This window comes from Ictalurus punctatus, chromosome 21 (assembly GCF_001660625.3).
Source record: "Ictalurus punctatus breed USDA103 chromosome 21, Coco_2.0, whole genome shotgun sequence".
Taxonomy (NCBI): domain Eukaryota; kingdom Metazoa; phylum Chordata; class Actinopteri; order Siluriformes; family Ictaluridae; genus Ictalurus; species Ictalurus punctatus.
In genome coordinates, this window is record NC_030436.2 from 16,724,732 (window position 1) to 16,747,030 (window position 22,299).

Here is a 22,299-nt window from a genome sequence, read left to right on the forward strand (position 1 = left end):
ATAAAGACCTAGCCCTAATCTCAGTTTAAAATCGAATATAAACCTACATGATATGATGGGTGGTCATCATAACGCTTTTGTTCCGATTGTGCACACATCTGGAATGAATGCCCTTGAGAGTTGCACAGAAACTGAGCACACACTGAGTTCTTAAACAGAGAAATTTATATTTAGGAGAGTGTTTCATGAATGTTGTCGTGTATTACATCATTGTTTTTTACTTAGGTATTGCAGAAGTTTAAGAAAATGCATGCATGATAAAATCAAATGCAGTTTTACAGTAGCAAGCAGCTTGGCATGCAAAGACGCACTGGATTCATTTCGCTTACTGTGTTTTGTGTGTTTGGTTGGTTCATTAATACATTTGTCAAAGTTAGCTCACATTGTGGTCTGGGATATAGTCTAGTGTAGTGAACCGGGGCGGGTTTTAAACCTGGGTTGGAATTGAGATTGTAAATCAGATCTGGCAACCCAGAGTCCAAATGAGCCGTGCGTAATGCACATCTCGGAATAGGATGGAGAAAAGAAAAGCAGCAGTTTGAAATCAGCATTCAGCCACACACACACACACACACACACATGCACTGATGTTGTAGGTTAAAACGTTACACTGTGACAGCTTTGTTGCAATAACTTTCTTCACCCACAAAACGTTTCCATGCACATGGATGCATGCTGTAATTAGACCTGGTTTCGAGTATTAGGGCTGCTTTTGGAGGCTCGCGCGCCCTGGACACGGTTCCTCGCGATGCGTGCTCTTGCGGCGTTCGTGTCTCTGCTCGCGCTGTGCGTGATCGCGGCACGCGGATGCCAGCTTCCCCATGACTGGAGACCACAGACGGAAGCGTGCCGCGCGGAGCTGGCCGAGATCATAGTTTTCGCCAGGGTGCTCGCTGTTCACGAGGACGCGCACGCCGGCGCGTATAACTACCTGCCATGGCAGCACGAAACCGGGCTCTTCTTCTCGGCTGAGATCGAGCTGCTGTGCGACCAGGCGTGGGGCAGCATGCTGGAGGTGCCCGCCGGCTCGCGCTTCAACGTCACCGGACTCGGCTACTTTCCATGCTACTCATACAGCGTGGTGGAGAATAACAACTACTACTTCTTCTTGAGGTAAAGAAAAGGGCTCCTTGATGTCAGAGTGCAATAAAGGTGTTCTAGATCAGTCACCAAGGGGACTCCAGATAGCAAAATATGTCCAGTGCCAGTCCATTGCGCACGTGTTTCACATTCATGATCCAACTTTTCATGGATAGTTTACAGGTTTTGCATGGAATCACATCAAAAGCTTGATGCTCCATAGATAGATTTTACAATTGCTCAGACAAGTGTGGTGCTCTGTGAGCCACAGCTCTACAAACATTTGTGGAAGCCTTAATAATTAGCTGATGAGTTGAATCAGGTGTTTTAAAGGAATTCTACAGCGTCTCTCAACTTAATCTCTTAATCTACCACATCTATAGTCCGGGTCAATTTATGCTACTACAGATGAGAATTTCAACAAGTTCATAAAGAAAGTCTTTGGGGGAGTCATGGATTAATGACATAAAGAGGAGTTGATGGGAGACCAAGGGTTCTCCAGATTCCTGTTATATTGGTCTTGTTCATGAGTTGTTAGATAGACACCACAAGTGTCGAACTATAGTCTTGTGTGCGCCAAATATATTTAATCTCGTCATATTTGTGGAAGTGTTAATGAACAGATGAGTTAAATCAGGTGTGTTAAAGGAATACTCCAGCATTTCTCAGCTTAATCTCTATCGCATCTACAGTGTATGTTCATTCACCAGAGACATGAAGTTCAAAAAGTTTCCCTGAGAAATGAACATGAATCTGGAAGCACACTTATAATGGAAGTTTAGGGGCAGTTGTTCGTATGTCAGTAAACTTTCGTGCACTAAATCTGTATTCATCATATTCTGAATTCATCTTTTTAAAACGTGGGACTACTTTTCCAGAGGGAGGGATTTATGGCCATGGGTAACCACTGTAGTAAAAATGTAGATAACTGAAATTGATAATGTGTTGGAAAGTCCGATAAAATAACAGCTCTGGTAAGACATTCTCTGATGTCTGTTTCATCATAAAACCTTTAATTTTGGATTAAAACAGTAGTTTGAATATGCAGTACTTGGGCACATATTTTTGGTTTATTGATGAAATGTGAACAACAATTTCCCTAGACAGTTTAAACCCTTTTTCTGTTCTTTTCACAATACAGAAAAACATTGTACATAACATAGTATTTCTTTAGTGTAAGATTGACTCCAAAGTTCTGCAGGGCTGAGGAACTCCAGGACTGGATTTTTTTTTCCCCACTTGAAGCACTCAACCCATATAGTCTGGAAAAGTTCCATAATGATATTTCACTACAACTGACTGTACTGTAATGCAGGGGTTCACAAATCTAGTAACTGGACCCCACTTCCCTGCACAGTGTCAGGTTTTCCCTGCTTCCAAGCACACCTAACCTAAGTCATGAGCTAATCATGACGTCCCCTGTAAGTTGGATCGGGTGTGTTAGTGAAAACTTGAAACTCTGCAGTACAGAGAGCCTCGATGATTGAAGTTGAGAACCCGTACCCCATTGTTGGAGTACAGCGTATATCAGCATTAATTAGTTGTATCTGGCCAGCATGAGGTTTGGTTTGTTTAGAGTGACTGCGATCCAACAGGCAGAGAAGTGACAGGAGGTCAAGCAACTAAACTGAAGCAGCTGTGTGGGAGTATGACCAGCCCGCCTCATGCTGGAAGGGAGTGAAGAGAGAGAGAAGATGAAGATGAAGAAGGTGTGTGTTCTTTTGTGTGGGGTTCCATCATGATACTTATATGTTTGTGCAATGCTTATATGTTTGTGCCATTGATTAAAATACCATTCCAGGAAGGTTCCTCAAAGGTTATTTGAATATTCAATATTTCTACCCTTTTCAATGGTTCTACCATTTCCTAAATGGATATGTAGAGAGAGGTAGGAAGGGCTATTTGACTGTCTTTATATTTTGTGTTGCTTATATGGGTTCTTGTCATGGGAATCATTAGTTTTGTGCAAAGCTTTGAATGATGCACATTATCCATTAGATATACCTACATGGAAAAAGCGTTCCTGAAGGGTTCTTTGGATGGTTGATTGTACTACCATTCTTGAAGGGGTCTTCTATGGGCCATTTCCTTGATAGAAACTTGGAAAGAGAGGATGGAAAGGATATTTGAGTGTTCTAAAGTATGTTTTGTGCTCCTCATATGCATTCTTATCAGGGAAATTATCAGTTTGTGCAATGCTCTGTCTGATGTCCATTGACCATTATTGACCCCTATCTAGAAATAAGAGTTCCTCAAGGGTTCTTTGAATGGGAAATGGTTCTACCTTTCTGAAAGGGTTCTACTTGGCCCATTTCCTGGATACAAACATAGAGAGAGGGTGTGAAGGATATTTCCCAAATGTACTAAGATCACCACCATTGACCAGTAGTGACCCCTGCCTAGAAATAAGGAGTTCCTCAAGGTTTATTTGAATGTTTAATGTTTTTACCCTTCTCTACATGTTCTAAATGGGCCATTTTCACAATTGAAAAGAAGACAAAAGAGCGTGTGGGAGGAAATTTTTGCTTGTTAATGTATGTTTTGTGTTCCTTATATGGATTCTTGTATGGGGAATTAACAGTTTGTGCAATGCTGATTTGACTGATGGTCAGTGGTCAGTAACTACATACTATCCACCTAGAAATAAGGCTTCCTCCTGTGTTCTTTAGATGGCTTTTGGTTCTATGCTTCTCAAAAGCTTCAACCTGGACTATTTTCTAAATGAAAACAGAAAGAATCATAGTGGGAAGGATACTTGAGTGTTTTTATGTATGTATTGTGCTCCTTACATAGGAATTATCAGTTTGTGCAATGCAAAATTTGACTCTATATATACCTAGGAGGGAAAAAAAGGAGTTCTTCAAGTGTTCTTTGGCTGGTTAGAGATTCTAACCTTCAAAAGATTCTACTTGGACCTTTCATGAAAGAGGAACTCTCTGTTGTAAAATTCTACCCACAGGGGAACAAGCCAAAGAACCAAGCCAAAGAACCTTGTTATGCCTTATAGAGTGTATTAATTGGATTAAGAGAGCAAACATCTATAAACATCTCTAGAAGAGACAGAAAGAAACCAAGTATTTGCAAGTTATTCCTTTAGGCCTTCAATCATAGCTATAGTGATTCAGTTCTCACAGGCTTGTTGGAAATGATGTACATTTTGTCAGTGGATATTTGTGTATCTTAACAACCAGACTGTTTTGTTGTGTTCAGCATCGTAGATCCACCCAAAGGTCCAATAATTCAAAGTGAGTGATACTTCTCTCCCACATGTAACAGTCTGCCTAGTGTCTCTCAAACTTCTCCATGTCTCTCATCATTGTTTTATATGGCAAACACATATTGAAATTACTGAAGCTTATCAGCCATTTGATTTGACTGTAAAAATGCAGCTGTGCTCGATGTGCATGAAAAACAGCTGTACGTGAAACATCCAATGTTTCACATTAATATAACATGAAAATCTCAGTCAGCTGTGTGACTTCAGATTCATGGAAGTCAAGTTTTCAAGTCAGTAAGGAAATGCTGATGCATTCTCCAAATGTGCTGTATTGTTAGGTATTTTATCCCTGCAATTAAACTATGTAACTGTAGCATGTTCATAGAATTTAAATCAGGTCGGTATGTCAGCAAGGCATAAAGGTTCTGTATAAATCGTCATATGAGAGCAACGGGTGTCACTGTGGGTGGGGGGGTTATTTTCTCAGTTGGTCCGAAATTGCAGAAATGCAACAAAAACAATCCAGAGTAGATACAGTAATAGTGGCTCATATTTCTTCTTTGATCACCCGTCATAGTATCTACAGGAAGCACTAAGCCATGGAAGCAGGACCTTAAACCTGGCATCCCGCTTGGTTTTGACAACTGCTGTGTTTTTTGCTCTGTATACACAGAACTGGTAGTTCTGGGACGAAGCAAAGTTTCTAGCCTGACTATAACAGCTGGATCAATTTAAAATAACTTCCCCTGGATGTCATAAAGATAAGGGACACATTAATATAGATCCTTTCACGATCATAAAGAGCACAGTAAAAAGAAAATATCTGTGGCATTCCGGTTAATTTAATAACAGAGTACAAGCAGCTCCTGACAGCCTAAAGGCTTCACAAAACAAGGAACTGCATCAAGAGGAAGCACAAATATAATCTGATGTCATATTTTCCATCGTAATGTTTCTGGTGGTTTGAATTAAGCTGAGCAAGCACTGCAGGATTTGGCTTTAGAGTCTAAGTCAAGCTTAGAATTGGCAGGACTCAATTGAAATGCTTGTAATCAGTGGTATAATGAGTACGAACCAAAGTCCCATGTTTTAGTCAATTGCTTGTCTTTCCTGGGGAAGAATCTATCCAATAAGCTTTCGTACCCGCATCATAATGTTTGTGCCACTCAACCACCACCCAAGCTACATCAAATAATTGCGTTTTAACAAACAGGCTTGTGCAGGCAGGTTAAGATCCCCTGCATTTTCAACACCTTGCAGATAACAAACACTGCACTTGCTTTATACCTCCATCAAAGGGATTCCAAGCCACATCACCTCCGGTAAACCCATAGCCAAGCCCTCAGCCAAGTAAAACCTTGGGGGCCGATGTGGTAAGAGGACTGACATGACAACTGTTTTACTCATTATTTTTGACAGAGTAATGCATGAACCACTTTCTCTCAGCCAAACTAGCCTTGGAGCCAGGTTCTCTGGTTGTTCTTCAAGGAATTCCTCCTTTCTTTATGGTGAGCTTGGTCACACAGCTAAATCCCAGGTTAGCACTTGAGTTCCAGCCCAAGATCAACAGAGATTTAAGTCCAAGGAATGCATATTATATTGTGACCTCTTAATCATCCATGTTCTGATATCATAAGGAGACCGCAAAGGCACTCTTTATCTTTCGTATTCTCGATTCCCCCTTGAATCTGAAAGGGTCATGTAGTGTAAACAATCAGACAGTCCAAAGGGATGCTTTTCTTTAGTGAGATAGTGGAGAAGACCCAAGGGCTTCTCAAAGTTAGTCCGTATCTACATACCGTTCTTGTACACAGAACCCTTTCCAAGGAGTTTTAAAGGAAGGGGGTGAACTCGTTGAATAAAACAATGCATTGTTTTCAACATTTCACCCCATTAAGGCCATGTCAGTGCTGAATCAGCAAACCAGTGTGGAAAGATTTCCATCTCTCCCTCTCTCTCGATCTCTTGGGTTCTTCATTTCCTGAAACACTCCAAAGTTCAGTTGGCAAAGCCTGCCACCAATCAATCACCAGACTTGGTGCTTCAGATGGGACCCAAGAGATAGAAGGGGGGGAGTATACCTCCAGAGTGAGACATATGTATGTTCTGGACAGCTAAACATTCAACTCTGCTTCAGGTTGGACAAGAACTCCACCATGACTGCGGGATAAAAGGTGTCCTGGAAGTTTAAATTGTGGGCAGATTTAGGTTTTAGGGTGGCTTTGTCTTGGCATGGTCATCATGGTAACTCAACTAAGTTTATTCACAGAGCAATCTTATTCATTATTGAAACAATAATATATTGCATAGGCTGTTAAGACTCATGTTTTTTCCCTTATCTAAAAATGACTCTTGCATTGAACCTTAAAGAATTTGGTAGTCATGCCTCTTCTGATATACACACAGTTCAAAAGCCTAACGCTAACCATAAATTGATAGTATTGTTGCTGTTCTTTACTGGCATTAACATTTCTTTGGGTCTTATTTTGAGACTTATATACAAATGTCGCCAATGATCGAATGATCTGATCTGAATTAAACCCAGCACTACTGTCAGGGTTGCTGTTTCAGAAAATTGAAATTCTGACCTATCAGATTGGAGAATTCAGTAGCACTGTGGAATAACCATGCCTTAATAAATAATGAACAACTGAGCAGCCAATTACATTTGTAATGTCTAAAATTGTGTGTGTGTGTGTGTGTGTGTGTGTGTGTGTGTATGTGTGTGTGTGTGTGTGTGTGTGTGTGTGTGTGTGTGTGTGTGTGTGTGTGAGCTAAAATGCCAAACACTGACCTAAGCATCCAGCTGGATTGAGTTTGACAGGACAAATCTCACAAGTGAAACCATCAAAAAAGTATAGAAGCCAGAGAGGCACAGCGTGGAAATGTTAATCGAATCAGCATGGATGCTCAGATAAACAACTTTTAACCTGGCAGGACTTTCCAAGAGAAAAAAATTAATAAAAATAAAATTATATATATATATATATATATATATATATATATATATATATATATATATATATATATAGCAGGGTGCAAGGTCATTGGGAGTGATGATTGAGAGTTTTAAGGGAATTTGAGGCCATGACCCACATTAGGAAGAGTTCTTTACCAGCGCATACCTGAAATGACAGTTTTCAAGCTAGCATTCATGGAATTAGGTTTGTGAAACTCTAATACATTTTGGAAAGGAAAAAGCAGGATGGAAGTAAACAATATTATTTGTCACGCAACACATTTTGTCATCATCCTTTGGAGCATATGTAATACAGATGGTGATTACACCAAGCTGCAGACCAAAAATCCAGTCCAGTGGCATCTTATCAAAACACTAAATACATCCAAACCCCATTGGCGACCCAACTTTCTCTTCTAATAAGGCATGTGCTTACTGAATACTTACCATTCACAAAGACACTGAACATCCCTAACTGAAGAATTTAGTTCTTTAATCAACGTTAAGAAGTCTTTCTCTTTCAGCATCCTCTATCTTTCAAATTGTTCTTCAAACAGATGTATTTGTACTTGAGCTTTTCAACTGTTGTCTGTCATGATAATTTGGCTCACAATGTCTAGAACCTTTTTTTTTTAAGTGAGTCATGTGAGAATTCTTACAGCCCCTTCCACGTGTCTTTATTCAGAGTAAATCAATGGCACATGCTCTGACACATATTTCTCATGTTAAGAGTAGGAACAAATTTTAAACCTAGGTATCATCTTGACTTTTTACACATCATAGCCATGTTTAATGTAGCTTATCAGTTCATTTTAGAAGTTGTAATATTGATTCAGTGCTTGCAAGGTTTATATTCATGTGCTTGTTCTAATAGGGATAGCAAGATGGACACCCCACATAGGAGTGGTAAAAATCAACAATTTGGTCTTTCTTAGAAAGAAGGAATGCACTGGCGAGCTCAGCAACACCAAAAAGCCTGGAAGACCATGGAAGATAATTAAAGTGGCTGAGCACAGAATTCTTACCTTGGTGAAGAAAAGCCTCTTCACAACATCTAGCCAAGTCAAGAACACCCTCGAGGAGGTAGACGTATCATTGTCAAAGTCTACAATCAAGAGACGCTTTCATGAATGTAAATACAGAGGATTTATATCAAGCTGCAAACCACTGGGAACACTCAAGAACAGAAAGGCCAGATTATATGTTGCTAGAAAACCTTCAGGAACAAGATTCTTTGGACAGACATATCCAAGAGTAACATAACAGAAGAGAAGAGTATATAGAAGGAAAGTAAGGGCTCATGATCCAACGCATACCATATTATCTGTCCAAAATGATGGAGGAAGTGTTATGGCATGGGCATGTATAGCTGCCAATGGAACTGGGTCACTAGTGTTTATTGATGATATGATGATCAGAGAAGCTGATAGAAGTAGCAGCAAGTGTACAGAGCTATACTTTCTGCTCAGATTCAGTCAAATGCTACAAAACTGATAAGATGGTGCTTTATAGTACAGATGGATAATGACCCAAAACATACCATGAAAGCAACCCCAGAGCTTCTTAAGGCAAAGAAATGAAATGTACTTAAGGTCGAGTCAGTCACCTGACCTCAACCTAATCGAACTCGCTTTTCACTTACTGAAGACAAAACTGAATTCAGAAAGACCCACAAACAAGCAGCAACTGAAGGTGGCTGCAGTAAAGGCTGGCAAAGCAATCCAAGGGAGGAAACTCCACATTTAGTGATGTCCATGGGTTCCAGACTTCAAGCAGTCATTGACTGCAAAATATTTGCATCTAAGTATTAAAAATAGTCCTAATATTTATAATTATTTTCGTTTGTCCCAATTACTTTTGAGCCTGCGAAAATGGAGGGTAATTCATAAAAAATATAGCTGTAATTCATGAATGATTAATGCAATATTTTTGTTAATCTCCTTGAATTTCAGCTGAAAGTCTACACTTCAGTCACATCTTGATTGCTTCATTTCAAATCCATTGTTGTGGTGTACAGAGGCACAAATTGTGTCACTGTCCATATATTTTTGGACCCGACTGTGTATATGCTGTAGCATTTTTGGAAGGAGTCTCCAGTGTCAGCACTTTGTAGCAGTCAGAGGTCTTGTTTAAAGCTTTTTAAGTTTTCCACCATGTCAGAGTCTTCTGGATTGAAGGAGTTTACACTTTATGGGGTCGTTAACATGTTAACGTTTTGGGGGGTTTTTTGTTGTTGTTTTTTACTATTTTTGTTTTGTTTGAAGCTCTTGAGAGAACAAAGGTTTACATGTGCCATAGTTGATAACAGGAACTTGTTTTGTGTACATTCCACAGCATTAAATGTAAAAAATAAAAGCATAAAAGGTACAATGTGTCATTCTTTAATTATTAATAAATAATAATTATTGGCAAATAGCTGTGGTATAAGAGGAAACATAATAATTAATGTCAATTCGTTATTTTCCTATAATAGTATACCCTCAAGCGTTTTATTCCTTAAATAATTAGCAAATGTATGAATCTAGCACGGAACGACCCAGAAGCCTGCAAGACTCAAATTCGGTTGGCTGAAGACCAAACTCTGTATATAACTATGGATTCATTTGGGATTCAGTCTGAGCTTTTGCCAACCAAACTATGGATTACTGACTTTAAAAACATTAAGCTATAACCTTAGAGCTTTTGATGCTCCACCAGAGCTCAAACAGGATCCGGATGCATAAACATTTCTAGCAAATACACACACATAGTTACTTAGTCACATGTGCATCAGGTGGACTGGAAAGTGATACCTTTTGGACTCCATTGTATTTGATAGTTGATTTATGAATAGACCATGCATGGCTGCTCATACCACAGAATAAAGAGTTTTTCTGAAAATATTTTCACAGTATGTCGAACAGAAACACAGATGATACCGATACTGAACAAGACAATTAGATCTCACAGTATACTTCATTTTTCTCAGATGAGGTAAGATGTCATCTGCCAAGGACAAAGTAAGACAGTACAGATTTAACTGTCTCAAAAAAAAGACGTCATACGTTTTCCTAAAAGTAAGCACATTTGATCATATTTGTACAGAGCTCACACTAATATGTTTGTGGTTCAATATTAGCAAATGACCTGAATAGGAAAACCATATGCTTATCTTTTTTTAGTGCATTTCTTAATGATTACACTGTCATCCTTGTCATCATACAGAGCACACACACACACACACACACACACACACACACACACACACACACACACACACACAGACAGAGAGACACACAAATGTAGGGCGATTTTCCCGGTGTCTGTTCATGGCCGCCTTCCAAAACTCACAGGAAGAATATAAAGAGTCAGACCTTAATCGAGGGAAAATAAAAAGAGTTTCTCGTTTTTTCTATCTTGTGCCAATGTAACCATGGTTTTGGAATTAATATTTATCCAGCCACTTTAAGAACTTTGATAACAGACTTTCCTCATTTCCCTGATGCTGAGAAAGTCTACTTGGGTGTACGTGCGAAATGTTTCTTTAAAAAGGACAGCTTGGGACTAAATCAATATTTATACACAGCTAGCTCAATGGACATCCAAAAAAGAAAGAAGAAAGATACTATAATCTGATTGGCTTTGACATGTTATGACATCATGTTAATAATGCCTAGGATTATTTTCTTCTTCATAAACTGTGCCACCAATAAAAAAAAATGTAAAAAATGATAATAAATAAAAATCCTTAATAGACATGCATTACCTTATGACCTACATTATGAGAGAGTCACAAAATCAGTTGCTGTGGAGACGGAACAAACAACACACACACCTATGTTTACCTCATAGGTATTATTAGTTGACTTCCACCATTGTGATCTGACACCCATGTCTAAGCTATTTTTTTTTCCCCCCACCCACTTAAAGGATGGATGAAAACTATAACATCATCCCTCATGGAGTGAATTTCCAGGACCCCATTTTCATTGACACACCGGAAAACCACCGCATGTTTGCCAGCCTCTTCCAGTTCTCCAACTGTACAGCCGGGACACAGGTCCACACGTATACCCCCGAGTGGGAGGCGCAGGAGGACAGCCGGGTAAGCCCTTGTCAAACATTCAACCCTGTAATTATGAGTATGAAATGCACTGGAGCACAAAAGCTATAATAAAACCCACATGCATGTTTACCTTAAACATATAATCTAGTCTCTCTAATTAGTTAAGATGATCTCATGTCATTCAGGAAAATTGAGTCCATATAATTCAAAGCCATAATTGCCTACTCCTACCTCATCCCACACTGAGTTCGACATACTCTTTGAAATGCACTTCGCGGTCTCGCTCTTACAATGTCTAAAACCTTGCTAGCTAAGTGTGATTTCCTCACAGTTTGATGATGTTTTTGGATAAGTACATGCCACATTCAAATGGAAATACTGTACGCCTAATTAATTCGATTTGTAATCAGATACTGGATTCCTGAGCAGATTCCTGCACGTTCACATCATCATCAAAACAGAGAAGAGCACTTACACACTCAGTATAGACAACAGTGGACAACTTAAAAAGGTTTAAATGACCTAAGAAAAAGACTTTAATAACAGAAGAGCACTGAGTAAATTAATGCACAATTATCTCCCCATCGTTGCTAGCATTGACGGAGATCGGTGGAGTGAAGAGACGACATGTTTAAACAAGATCCACGTGTTTAAATGCCGCAATAACGTTTACCTCCAGTGATGAGACAGACCCAGATGTGATTAATTTCACCTTGTAAACTTTCAGTTCTTTCAAAGATAGCAGTAAATTCATTTTCCCCTGGGTTATAAATGTAGAGGTAAGCAGGACTTCGTTCAGTGGAGTAGGAATGAACATTTGAATGCAATTTACTAGAATATCAGAATCCTAGAATTGCGCTTCTCGTTGAGAATCACGCAGAAACATATTTCAGTTCAGAAAGGTTCATTTGCAGAACTAGCTTTATAAGTAGCAAATGTCAAAATTTGTCCACGTGAATAATTTCATCATTTTTTTTATCCATCTTAACAGCAGTTGCAACTAAATCAACAGTTTCTCAATCAGCATTATGGAATGAGAGGATGAGAGGTTGTGGGTTGTAGATGACTAACAAAACCAGGACAGGGTGGAACTCAAGTCTCTGAATTTGTCTGATGTTCATGCCTGTGGCTTTTGCTTGCAGAGACATATCACATGCTGGTTGTATGTTGATCCTTTTAGATTCAAAATAGCTTCATAGTCAACATGGGCACTCCATAAAGCTTTTATGGGGGGATGGGGGACCTTACAGTTTATGTCTGGGTCGTGGTCTTTGGAGCTTTTGAAGTAATGAACAATCAATCTGAGTCTGCCACCCTTCTCATAGAAGTATGTTATTCTCTTCAATCATTGTTACGTACAGTGCATCCGGAAAGTATTCACAGCGCTTCACTTTTTCCACATTTTGTTATGTTATGAACATCTCTGGAGAGATCTGAAAATGGCTGTGCACCGACACTCCCCATCCAACCTGATGGCACTTGAGAGGTCCTGCAAAGAAGAATGGGAGAAAAGCCCCAAAATAGGTGTGCCAAGCTTATAGCATCATTCTCAAAAAGACAAGTGGCTGTAATTGGTGCCAAAGGTGCTTCAACAAAGTATTGAGCAAAGACTGTGAATACTTATGTACATGTGCTTTTTTTGTTTTTTATTTTTAATAAATTTGCAAAGATTTCAAACAAACTTCTTTCACGTTGTCATTATGGGGTATTGTTTGTAGAATTTTGAGGAAAATAATGAATTTCATCCATTTTGGAATAAGGCTGTAACATGACAAAATGTGGAAAAAGTGAAGCGCTGTGAATACTTTCCGGATGCACTGTATATATTCAAACCTTATACTACAGGCACTTACATTCTTTCACTTACATTAGTTCATGCTGTAGTTGTGCATTTTTGTGTAATTTTGCAACGCTTCATCACAGATCCACCAGCATCACTTTGCTACCTAAACACTAAGCCACATGCTCTAATGTCCTATGCTGTCTTTTTTTTTTCCTCTTTTTTTAATTATGGTGTTCCTTCCAATGACCTTGGGATTTTTTTTTTACTAGGGAGCTGGGTTCAATCTGGTCCTGAGCTCTTGTGAAAGTTTTCTGTCATGGCAAAGCAATGAGAGCGGATTAGGTTACGTTAATGAGTTGGTCTCGGTTTGTATCAGCGATCGTATGGAAGGACGGGGAACAGCAGACATCATTTGCTTTCATATGTAATTACATTCATATTTTTGTTGAAGTCGGAGCCAAGTTTTGAGGAAGTTTTCAGTGCATGTCTCTTGTCCCTTGTTTAAACTTTTAATCACGTCCAAGTTGCTTTAATTGATACTGATAATGACAAAAATCTGAAAGTATTTGCTACCTTTTTTAAGTTTCAAATGGCGTTTCCACCGTCCTTCTAATAAAAATTTAAAAAGGGAGGGGAAAGTACATAAGCATAGAGAAATGTCTACCGCCAGTGGAAATAGCTTCCTATTTAAAAAGAATGTTACTGAAATGATTGCATACCTGTGAGACAGGTTGTCATGAAGGTCACTGAACAGATTAGGTGCACAGCAGCAGTGCATGGCACAGAAAATTAACCCAGCTGTGTTTGTACAAAAAGGTCTTGTTTCCAGTGCAGTGGACAGTGTCCATATACTCTATACGAGAGACAGGCGATTAGATGCTGCTTCACTGATATACAGATGTGTGTTTATGCAGCTGTGTTTCTATCGCCTTCCATACTTTTATTATCGTACAGTATTGTTGTGTAGTCTGATCATTACCCACAGTGCTGCAAGCACACTCCTTCAACCACCTACATATGGTTCAAATTTATCCAAGTCACATATTTATATCATAATACTCTAGATTCACATCATAGCTACACAAAAACCCAGATGGTAGCAATACAGAAAGGGCCATGTAGGAAATCTTGGATTATAGGTATAACCACTAAATTTAAAATTCAGATAACTCTGAAAAAAGTTTTCAGTTAGATTTACAATATACAGAAAGTATTAGAACGGCAAGGCCGATCCATTTGTTTGTGCTCTACACCAAAGACATTTGGGTTTGAGATCAAAAGATGAATATTAAACGAGAGTTTAGGATTTCCTGGACTAGTTAACATGACCAAATTGTTGGTATCATCTGTTATGATGCTTTTCCAGGCTTCTCTTCTTATAGTTGTTTGTGTTGTTTGTTTCAGGGGGTTTCTCCCTTTAGTCCCCCCCCCCCCCCACCACCACCACCACCCCCCATCCGGAAAAGTCCTTTGTTGAAATGACGGTGTGTTTTGGATCAATGTTTTGCTGCATGACAAAGTTCCTCCCAATAAATTTGGATACATTTCTCTGTAAATTGGCAGACAAAATCTCCCCGTAAACTTCTGAATTCATTCTGCTGCTACCATCGTGATTTACATCATCAATAAAATTAGTGAGCCTGTTCCAGAATCAGCCATGCAAGCCCAAGCCATGATACAACCACCACCATGTTTCACAGATGAGCTTGTATGTTGTGGATCATGAGCAGATCCTTTCTTTCTCCACACTTTGGCCTTTCCATCACTTTGGTACAGGTTCATCTTGGTTCCAGAACTTTTGTGGCTCATCTCTGTATTTCCTTGCAAATTCCAGTCTAGCTTTCTGATTCTTACTGCTGATGAGTGGTTTGCATACTTGTGATATGCCTCTCTATTTCTGCTTTCAAAGTCTTCTTCGAGTACTGGATTGTGATACCTTCACCCCTGCCCTGTGGAGGTCGTTGGTGATGTCATTGACTTGTTTTTTGGGTTTTTTCTTCACAGCTCTCACAATGTTTTTGTCATCAGCTGTTGTTGTTTTCCTTGGCCGACCCATTCGGTGTCTGTTGCTCAGTACACCAGCGGTTTCTTTCTTTCTCAGGACATTCCAAATTGTTGCATTGGCTCTGCCCAATGTATGTGCAATGCCTCTGATTGATTTTCCCGCTTCAAAATGGCTTGCTTTTCTCCCATAGACAGCTCTCTGATTTTCATGTTGGCTTATCCTTTTTAACAAATGTAGTCTTCACAGGTGAAACTGAATGTCGAAAACCAAGAGTAGATGTTCACAGCTATTTATTGTTTAAACAATCAGTCTAACAGGACACACCTTGTAACAAGAAACACCTGTCAGTCACATGTTCCAATATTTTTGCTCACCTACAAATTTGGTTGTCTGATACAAAATGTGCTATGTTCCATGATGTTAAACACCTACATATAAATACAAGGAAATAAAAGCTGAAAATCTAAACTCTCTTCTCATATTCTTCTGATCTCAAACCCAAATGTCTTCAGTCTACAGCAGAAACAAATGTACTGGCCTCCAATAGTTTCGGAGAGAAAAAATGTATCTGCTGCAGTCATCTACGTATCACTGTTGACATAAAACCTTGTAACAGTGATATGTACTAATATAATCTACAAATGCTGTTCTACCACAGTTATGTTATGTATTAATATAATTTACACATTCTGATCTGATCTGATCTACTAGTGATCAACATATCCTGATCTACCACATCAGTGTGATCTGCCACAGTGATGTGATCTACTAATATTTTAATATAGCACAGTGACGTGAGATCAAATAATGTGCTCTACCACAGTGATGTGGTCCATGAATGTGATCTGCACATTCTGATCTACTACAACAACATGATCTACACTTTCTGCTATATCACAATTACTAATATGATCTACGTATTTTGAAGTACTACAGTGATGTGACATACATATTCTGATCTAGCACAGTGGTGTGATCTACCAACGTGCTCTACATATTCTGATCTACCACAGTAATGTGTTCTACTAATGTTATCTACACATCCTGGTATATTATGTTAATGTGATCTACATACTCTGATCTCCAGCAACAAGATCTACTTATGTAATTTACATATTTTGATCTAGCACTGTGATGAGAGCAAATAATTTGATCTACCACAGTAATGTAATCTATGAATGTGATCTGCACATTCTGTTCTACTACATTGCAAATGATCTGCAAATGTGATCTATATTCTGAGCTAGCAGTGTGATGTGATCTACTAATGTGAGCTACATATTCTGATCTAGCATAGTGGTATGACAATTGACAATTACCTAGCTGAGTTTGGGACAGGGAATTAGATACTGTTTCGGAGATATACACATGTGCACATATGCAGCTGTTGTCTATCGTCTTCTATACTTTTGTTATTGCATAGTGGTGTTGTGTAGATTGGCCATACCACACATTGACCAGAATGCTATAAGCACACTGCTTCATCCACCTACATATGGTTCACATTTATCCAAGTCACATATTTATATCATAATACTCCAGATCATAGCTCACATCATGGCTACACAAAAACCCATATGGTTGCAATACAGATAGAGCTATATAGGAAATCTCTGAGTGTAGGAATGGCCATTGCATCATGTGAGACTAGGTTTAAAGTTCACCTTACTCTAAAAATGTTTTCACCTAGATTTGCAGTATATATTAAACAATTGCATATGCTAATCTGCTGCAGTCATCTACATATCACTGGTGTCATAAAACCATGCAAGATGATATTATTATTTTTAACAGTCATTATTATTTACTAATGTGATCTACACATTCTATTCTAGAACAGTAAAGTAATGTGATAATGTGATCTACTGCAGTGATGTGATGTAATAATATAATCTACACCTTATATATTACTATAGTGATGTGATCTACTGATGTGATTGACATATCCAGATCTATCACAGTGATGTGATCTACTAATGTGATCAACATATTATTATCATTATTAGTAGTAGTAGTAGTAGTAGTATATATGAGATCAAATAATGTGATCTAACAGTGATGTGATCTATGTGGTCTGCCCAATCTACTACAGTGATGTGCTCTACATATTTTACATACCACAGTGATGTGCTCTACATATTCTGAGTTATCACAGTGATGTGATTTACTAAAGTAATCATATTCTGATGAGACACAGTGACATGATCTACTAATGTGAACTAAATATTTTCATCTACCACAGTGATGTGATCTACTAATGTGATCAACATATTATTATTATTATTATTATTATTATTATTATTATTATTATTATTATGTGTGAGATCCAATAATGTGATCTACCACAGTGATGTGATCTATGAATGTGGTCTGCACATTCTGATCTACTACAGTGATGCGATCTACACCTTCTGATCTGGCACAGTGATCGGAGATCACATAATATGATCTACATATTTTATCTAGCACAGTGATGGGTGATCAAATAATGTGATCTGCCACAGTGAGGTGATCCATGAATCTGATCTGCACATTCTGATCAACTACAGTGATGTGATCTACAAATGTGATCCACACCTTCTGATCTAGCACAGTGATGGGAGATTAAAATAATATGATCGACACGTATTTCTACATATTTCTGTACCACAGTGATGTGACCTACACATTCTGAGTTGTCACAGTGATGTGATTTACTAATGCAATCAATTCTGAGCTGCCACAGTGATGTGATCTACTGAGGTGACCTACAAATTCTGATCTATTACAGTAATATTTATATAATAATGTTTTCTATACATTCTGATCTACCACAGTGATGTGGTCTTCCAATGTGATCTACATGTTCTGAGCTACCAGAGTAATGTATTCTACTAATGTTTTCCACACATCCTGATCTACAGTGTTAATGTGATCTACATAATCTGATTTATCACAGTGATTTGAGATCAAATAATGTGATCTAACACCGTGATGTGATCTATGAATGTGATCTACTACAGTGATGTGATCTACTGTTATCTACACGTTATGATCTACAGCGATAAGGTGTTTTACTAATGTAGTCAGTATAATCTGATCTAGCACAGTGATGTTATATACTAATCTGATCTGCACAGTCTAGTGTAGTAATCTGATGTGCTCATTCAACCAATTATGATGAAATAATAATCTGAGCTACCACAGTGGTCTGTTCTACTAATACATTCTGCATACTCTGATCTGGTGCAGCAGTGTGATCTGCTGATCAGTTACAGTGATCTAATGAATATTTAATGTTATAGTAGCCCTGTTTCAGGCACTTATAGGCAGTGGTTTCAACTGAACAATGTTTGGCTGCTTTTTACCAGATGTCTTACGTCTATTTTTACAGAATAGCTGCATGTATTTTTATGCTAATTGAGCTGCTTGGAAACATAAGGTAATTTAAAAAGGTCAAAGGAAGTAGCGCTGTATTACTGCTGGAACGATCATGATTGTATGACCATACTTACCAAAAAAAAAAGTCAAAATTTCAATCCTCTACTTCTTAAATTCTCGTTCTTGCACAAATGCCAGTTAAAACAAAATACAGTTTTGATGCATTTAGATCAGGCTTTGAGAAGGTTGGAAAAATGTGTGTAGATGCTGTGCTTTCCCTGAAGTACGGAACATTCCGTAGCCGCAGACAATTAGGGAGAGCTGCCATAGTTGTGGTCAAATTGGTTATCAAAGCCAGCAGTGGCTTGCACTCACTCAAACAAAGACTGTTCATAATTAGAGACAGATACATGTAAATTAGGAAAACCTGCTCGCTTCATCAAGATTTCCCACAATACCACAATTCCCATGCTAGTTTAGTAAAACAGAAATACTGTCAGTAGTTATTCATAAAACCTTTTATTAACCAAAGTGCTTAAGGTGCTGTATTCAGATGACCTTGATGGCTATAAAGGCAAACACTGCAATAAAAATTGAGACATAATTCCAGATTTAATTTCTGTTAGAGACATGATGTCATGAAGCTGCCTGGGGATGTGGATTGCAAATATTTCACTAAAACATAAAATAATGCCATTTATTAAAAGTAGTTCATTAATTGCACCTCTCAGGCAAAAAACGACATCTCATAATATTGGTTAACCCTCATAATGGAAATTCAGTTTTAGGTTAAGATGCATGAATATTGGCCAGCCAAAATGAGCAGCCATAAAGTCTTATCCTGAATACTACCAACCGAACAGTAAATCCTGTTTGAACTGTAATGTTACAGTTTCCAACCTGGGAAAGTCTTCAGGACAGAATGATTTGCGCTTTGTAGTTTCTCTGTAACATGACAAACTGCCGTTTTTTTCTTATTATTAACGTCAAAAGAGAGAGAGAGAAAAGAGAGGTTGGTGATGAAACAACTGTTACCTAACATACGTGATAACAGGAACTTATTTGTTTTGCTGATGTTCCACAACATTATATGTAATGGATAAAAAATAGAATGTGTTGTTCTTTAATAAATAACATTTGGTTAGCATTGGTCAATTGCTGTGGTGTAAGAGGAATAAAACACATGTGCTGTTATAGAAAACCAAGTTCAGGGTGGTACTAGAAACTCCATTTCATGCCGGGCTGTATCACACCACCTTGTCAGTGATTATATTAATATAAAAGTACACATTGGGTTTTATTCAGTTATCTGTTGCATCATAATCTGCCATTTGTCTTTGGGTTTTTAAATTGTCCAGTTTTGTTTACATAATCCTATGTAGTGTTTGTTTATTTTGTAGTTGATGTGAGCATTTGCAGTTGACATTTGGTGATTCACTTGCTTCATTTTTTTTTTTTTTATTACATAATGTTTACATCTACTCTTCTTCCTGTCTCACAGCTCCTGTGCTCCACAGTGCAGAGAGCTCTCTTTGAGGAAGAGGAGAAGGTTAAAACACTTTCTCAGAAGGTTAAGGTTCTTGAGAAAGCCAACAACCATCTGAGGGACAAAGTGAAGAACCTGAAGCGTTTGCTGAGGCTGGCCAAACGGGAGACCAAGGATCAGACGGTGCCTCTCAAACAGTTTCATGAGCCTGAACCAGAGCTCCCACATCCACAGCAAGATACCACCCAGGTCCAAAAACCTGTTAATGGGAAGATCCTGCCTAGGAAGCTCAAAAACTAGGGAATTTTGTGTAATTCCTTCCAAACTAGAGAATTTTGCCTAAGTACTGCCAGGAAGTCAAACCAGTTACACAGCTGTAGGTCTGTGTATCTATAAAAATTTCCATAGACTAGAATGAAAATGGTTGTATTATGGAGGGTAATGGACTTTGCATGTATGCTACAGCTCAGGATTAACAGAGAAAGGAAATTATCCACAGAATATGCATATGCGTCAGTCGTAGGCTAGTAGTTCATGAGAAGAAATGTTAAGTATGAATGAATGAATATTTACCAGCCCTTAACCCTATAGTCTCCATTAATTGGTTTCAATCCAATGAGCACCCACGCCTGTTTAAATGTATGACATGCATAACACTTGTAAAGTTGTGAAAGTCTTTCCTTTCCATTGAACCTCTGAAACCTCCGTTACATACCTGTATTTCAAATTTGGAAAACACTTACAGCCATTTTCCAGTAGGCTGTCATCAGTCTGATTATTATACCTTCTAGTCCTGCATAAAAGAATGTCAAAATTCCACAATATATGTCCATTTAAGGTTGAAAAGAAAAATATTTTAGTATGATATTGAAACACAGTGCACTTGACGTCTCTGGAATGTTACACTACACGCTTTCCAAAGGTCTTTCATTTATGATTCCATTCTGTATAGCGTTTTGTGTACTTGAGTATATGAGTGAAATTGTTTCTCTTTTTTCTTTTTTCTTCTTTAAAAAAAAAAAAAAAAAATGCAACCAGGGTGCTGAGCACTCCATAACTAGAACCACTACTCAGTATGGCTTCTCTTAAGGCCACATGTTTCAGCATTTAGTTAACTGATAAGAATTTGTTAGGTTAAGATCAGAAATTGTTTTTAAAAAATTATGAAATGTAAACAATATTGTTTTTCATGTATGTTTAACATATTCATAAGCTTTTATATACGACATTTACAATTAAATAAACTTTCAGTTTTACTTAACTGCCTTATGTAGAGTTAACAGCTTTTATACCACACCAGCAGGAACTTGTTTTGCAGACATTAAATGTAACTATAAATGGATCAAAAGTATGACGGGTTATTCTTTATACATAAAACAATTATAAGACTTGATATAAGAGGAATAAATCACTCAGGACATGGCGTTATTGGATTGGGGTGGTAACAGATGTAAATATGGTAAACACACATTCCTTATCATGTTTTATTCCTTACATACTACGTCATGCTAATCTGTATTGTTGTAGTGAGGTTGAGGTATTGGTGTGGAAATTACTGCAATGGTAATCATAGGTTATAGATGGTCCTCCATGAATATACATGGACATTCCCACTTAGACTGCCATGGAAGACACTTAAAGTCTAGAATTTCACTTGAAGTGCACATGACACCTTTATTAAAATTTGAATAAATCCCATAAGATGTCATAAAATTGCATTGGCAGGTTTCCCTGGAATTGTTAGGCCATAACACTGCCATTGGCAGGATGGCACAGTGTTACAGCCTCACAATTCCAGGGAATTCAACTCAATCTTCAAAGGAATTCCAGGGGAATTTTCCATATGGGAAAAAAAAAGTCCAATGCCTGATTTAAAGCCTGTCGGAAGTGGGATAATAATAATAATAATAATAATAATAATAATAATAATAATAATAATAATAAAGAGAACAAGAAAGAACTAACACTCAGAGTAACACTTCCCCCCCAAAATCAATAAAATGACATTTACCAGCATCACTTATATACCCTAACCCTAACCCTAATTCTTTCCTCGAGCAGTGAGAAATATAGCTATCTCGTTATTCTTAACTGTATGATGACAGGAATGTGGAATCCCAGACTGACTTGAGGCCCACTATTTTGAAATATGTGATCTGGATTACAGCTGCTTTCAGTTCTACATTAATATATTTTGATATATGTAGCATATACAATTACATAGTGGAGTGGAATTTGTTTCCTTCTACGGACCTCACACTGAAGGAGTACATTTGATTGACATCCCGGTGTCAATCTGGTATGTTTTTAGAGTTTTAGAGTTTAGTTTAGAGAATTTTTATTGCTATTCTAGCCATATGCCAG

At 38.0% G+C, this 22,299-nt stretch overlaps 1 protein-coding gene across 1 annotated transcript; it reads left to right on the forward strand.

Moving 5' to 3' along the window:
* Positions 1-458: 458 nt before the first annotated feature.
* Positions 459-21,196, forward strand: ccdc3b (coiled-coil domain containing 3b). Its single transcript, XM_017450341.3, has 3 exons — positions 459-1,113; positions 11,166-11,340; positions 19,951-21,196. The coding sequence occupies exons 1-3, from the start codon at positions 749-751 to the stop codon at positions 20,233-20,235; spliced, it is 825 nt and encodes a 274-aa protein (XP_017305830.1). The 5' UTR covers positions 459-748; the 3' UTR covers positions 20,236-21,196.
* Positions 21,197-22,299: the final 1,103 nt, after the last annotated feature.